The sequence below is a fragment of the Rutidosis leptorrhynchoides genome, unplaced genomic scaffold, assembly GCF_046630445.1.
Source record: "Rutidosis leptorrhynchoides isolate AG116_Rl617_1_P2 unplaced genomic scaffold, CSIRO_AGI_Rlap_v1 contig225, whole genome shotgun sequence".
Lineage (NCBI taxonomy): Eukaryota > Viridiplantae > Streptophyta > Magnoliopsida > Asterales > Asteraceae > Rutidosis > Rutidosis leptorrhynchoides.
Window position 1 is genome coordinate 5565 of NW_027266474.1, and position 3813 is coordinate 9377.

The 3813-nt window shown below is 38.1% G+C and overlaps 1 protein-coding gene across 1 annotated transcript; it reads right to left on the minus strand.

Moving 5' to 3' along the window:
- Window positions 1-1597: 1597 nt before the first annotated feature.
- On the minus strand, window positions 1598-3387 carry LOC139882087 (uncharacterized). The gene is made up of 3 exons (XM_071866461.1): window positions 2670-3387; window positions 2044-2286; window positions 1598-1953 (listed from the first exon to the last, which is right to left on the minus strand). The coding sequence occupies exons 1-3, from the start codon at window positions 3385-3387 to the stop codon at window positions 1598-1600; spliced, it is 1317 nt and encodes a 438-aa protein (XP_071722562.1).
- Between the last annotated feature and the right edge of the window lie 426 nt (window positions 3388-3813).

Consider the following 3813-nt stretch of genomic DNA (forward strand, 5'->3'; position numbering starts at 1 on the left):
TAAACAGCATATTGGAAATTCAGTAGGTTGCACTGGACAATAAAACCATGTCGCTTGATAATTTCACCCACCGGAAAATAAGGTGGAAAGATATGAGCGATCTTCCGATGTGTAGAAGCTTGAATGGCTCGACCCTAGATCAACATACAAATCAAAATTAAATAAAAATAGTAGAGTGTAAAATGACAACAAAGTTATATGAGGGGAACGGAAAAAAAGGAAATAGCAGGTACTTCTTCATCAAGCAAAATTGCATCGAAGGTGACATAATCAGGCCTTGTAGTTATCCTATAAGTCCATGCATTTAGCACCCTCACACGTAAAACTGGATTGCACATTTGATTTCGTCTTGAGATAGTGGCATATGAACCAGGCCAAGCTAATTCCCTATAGGTTAAAAAGAAGGGGAAGAAAGAAATAGTTAGCAATCGGTAGAACATACGCAAAATAACCAAAAAAAAATAAAATAAATTCAAGATTGATATAGGAATTTTGGAAAAGTTTACGGATGAAATATAGATGATTGATATAGACTCACGAGTTCGTATATCCTCGAATACTTCTTTGTAAACAATATTTTTAGTGTAACCATTTTTTAACGGATCATCAGATTCAATAAGAACATGCAAACCAGAAGGACTTGTCACCCTGGACAATGCAACATCAAGCTGTCCATGGGAGAACATAGGTTTAGGCAAATATATGCTACAGATTTCAAGGTTTGGCCCTGACTTTTGTTGATTGTCATAGTGTAAGCAATTTTTAATGAAAACTGCCTTCACTTAAGAATAAAAAGGCCATTTTGGATGAGTAACAGTGACTGAAATCCTAGATATGTGAGAAACTTCTCCAACTTTTGATCCATTAACTATAATGGCTTCAATAATATTTCTAGTGCAACGCCTAACAACCAATCTAATTCCATTACACAAACCTTTACTTGGATTCAAATTCCGTAGAAGGATAACCAGTCAATCAGTCTTTATGAATAGTTTGTGATCTGGAGCCCCATTAGCTTTCAAACTATTGAGGAAGTCTGTTGGATACAAAATTGCCGCATCTTCGATGTCAGCATTTTTTTCTGCCTCCGAATCACAACTTAGATATTCATATAATTTTTTAGGTAGGCAGGAGAGGATGAAGGAATTCACAACATCTACAGTTTTATTGAGCGGACACACAAAATTCTCTATTGTAAATAGATAAGATTCTTGTATGAATTTAATAAATCAGGATAGGTGTGATGAAATCTGTCAGTAATTGGGTCTTACTCAGGCTGCACTAGATATTCTAGTTGTACTTTAATCCACTCACCATCCAAATCATCAGGAAATAAGCAGTGGGGATAGGTACCATCACCTACTTGGAGCAACCAATCAGGGAAGACACACACTTTTTCCCTCTGTATCAACGATAAAGAACTTGAAGATAGTCTCATATTTATAGACAATGTGAGAATTATAAAATGTACCCATATGTCTAATTTTTTGATGGATGCATCAAGAGCCTCATATGTATCTCCACACTCCACCACGGGCAGAAGCTGCCTAAAATCCCCACCCAACAGTAATGTTTTTCTCCCGAACACAAACTTATCTTATTCAGCCTCAGGTAAACAAAGGTCATTCAGAGTGTAATTCAGAGCTTCAAAACAGTGGCGATATGTCATTGGGGCCTCATCCCATATGATCAAACTGGATCGTTGAATCAATTCTGCCAAGTTTGTATGCTTTTTTACATCGCACGTTGCATTCTTGTCAGGAGCAATTGGTATTCTAAATCGAGAATGTCCAGTTGTCCCACCAGTTAATAGAGGAGCTGGAATCCTAGAAGAAGCAACTGCAACCACAATAAAGCCCATTGATCTCAACTTAGCAGTAATGGTTTCATACAGAAAAGTTTTCCCAGTGCCACCAAATTTGTAGACAAAATGTGGGATAGGATCGTCATTGACTACATAATCAACAACCATATGAAAAATTTGCCTCTGTTCAACATTCAAAGTGGCGTACATCCCTCACCAAGTGCGATCAAGCAACTGACGATCGTGATTTAATTGCTCATTCAATAAACGATTTCCAGCTGAAGCAGAGCCATAATCAGAAGGAAGAGGAAGCTTGAAGCGGTCTAATGACATGGAATATCTCTCAAGGAGCCACTGTAACTCCCAGAGGACTAAGCTTTTAACTCTATCTTCATCAATGTAAATGTTGAAAGTCTGCCACTCCACTTGGAAGTTATAATATATATCGTTGGCCATCATTTTCCAAGTCTTATCAAAGAGAGCTACACAGTCAGAAACATCACAGAACACCAAGAAGGAGCCCATTATGAAGCATCTATCATAGCATTCTCCCATTCCTTATCATCCCCTAACAGCCCCTAGCATTGCAAGCATCGCGAAAGGTTTTGTGCAAAACACTATTCGCTGTCATCAAGTGCAAAAAAGACTGCGCTCCTTTACAAACTGTCGGCAAAGTGCGGAGGAAAATAACTCGCCAGAGTTTGGACTCACATAAGGCAACCTGCCTATTGCATGCCCTCAGCGGCGTCTCGTCCATGTTTTTTTTCTGCATCCTAAACCCAAGACTTAGGAAACTTTAAATAAGTTAAGTGTCTTATATATGGAAAAAAAGAATTAACAGCAAACCATTCGGTTAACATGGTACAGCTAGAGCAAGGATTATCAAGTATAGATTTTATTGTTGCATTATCCTTGAAATAAATGGGATTCTGATAAGGCAAATGCACCATTAAACGAAGCACTGCTGGATTTCTCTCATGATTGGGGAAATCGGCTAGCCTCCAAAAAGCTTCATAAGCCGAAAGATACTTACAATCTAAATATGCCTTGATTTCATTGGCTGGAGGTGCACGGCCATGAATAAAGCTTACCTCAAATTGAGAAACAGGACGCGTATTAGAACAATCAGAATGATTTTCCACGACAGCTTTTGCTCGATCGGGGCCTTTGTGTATATATTTAAATAAATACTTCATCAAGTTCCCATGGTTGCAGATTTGGACATTAATGTGAGCCTGGTACTTAACAATGAAGTCCCTATTAAACGGGACAACGAACCAATTGTCTAAAAGTTCATTTGTCACACTTCTTAATCCTGACTCCCTCCTTTTATAAACCACAAAACCATTTCTGTCTGTCGTTGTCCTAGGACAAAAGGGCTTCGGGAATTTTTTGGAACAGACGCCATCCTTCATGCAAGGTGCAGTAGGATTAGAAACACCGCATGGACCATGCATCATATAATTTGAAACAACTGCATACCCAGTAGGATCAGCAGTAGGGTCTAGAAGCTCAACACTAATAAATGTATCAACTATGCTTGGCATTGCATCTTCAAACGCACGAGTTAACCATACGACCATATGAACATGTGGAAGGCCTCTTTAATGGAATTCCACACTATGCATATCTATACACAACGAAGAGTAAGATTTTGTTTTTTAAAGAAAAAGGGGAAAAACCAAAGAACATGACATAACTGATTTGAAAATATAGCCAGGATTTAGAAGCTAATGCTGGGGAAAAAATACGTGCAATAGAAGCTCCAAAAAACTTTTTTTTGTTATATCCTCTCTAAAAGCTTTCAACTTCATCCTAAACACCCTACTAACAACATCATGTTTGCCAGCAGCAGCTGTTCCTATTGAATCAGCAAAAGCCTCCACAATTTTTGGTCAATTTGTGTTACATGTGAAAGTAATGAATAGATGCGGAAATCCATATTCACGGCAGATAGACATAGAATTATGAAAAAAATTTATCATGTATCTAGGCGTCCCTATAATGCT

What these genes read in the sequence shown, in the direction of transcription:
- LOC139882087 (XM_071866461.1), bottom strand. Translation starts at nt 3,387, where the DNA reads ATGGTCGTATGGTTAACTCGTGCGTTTGAAGATGCAATGCCAAGCATA. An exon ending in TGATAATCCTTGCTCTAGCT is followed by an intron (nt 2,287 to 2,669) that starts GTACCATGTTAA and finishes CTGACTGTGTAG; the next exon opens with CTCTCTTTGATAAGACTTGG. An exon ending in TGAGCAATTAAATCACGATC is followed by an intron (nt 1,954 to 2,043) that starts GTCAGTTGCTTG and finishes TTGATTATGTAG; the next exon opens with TCAATGACGATCCTATCCCA.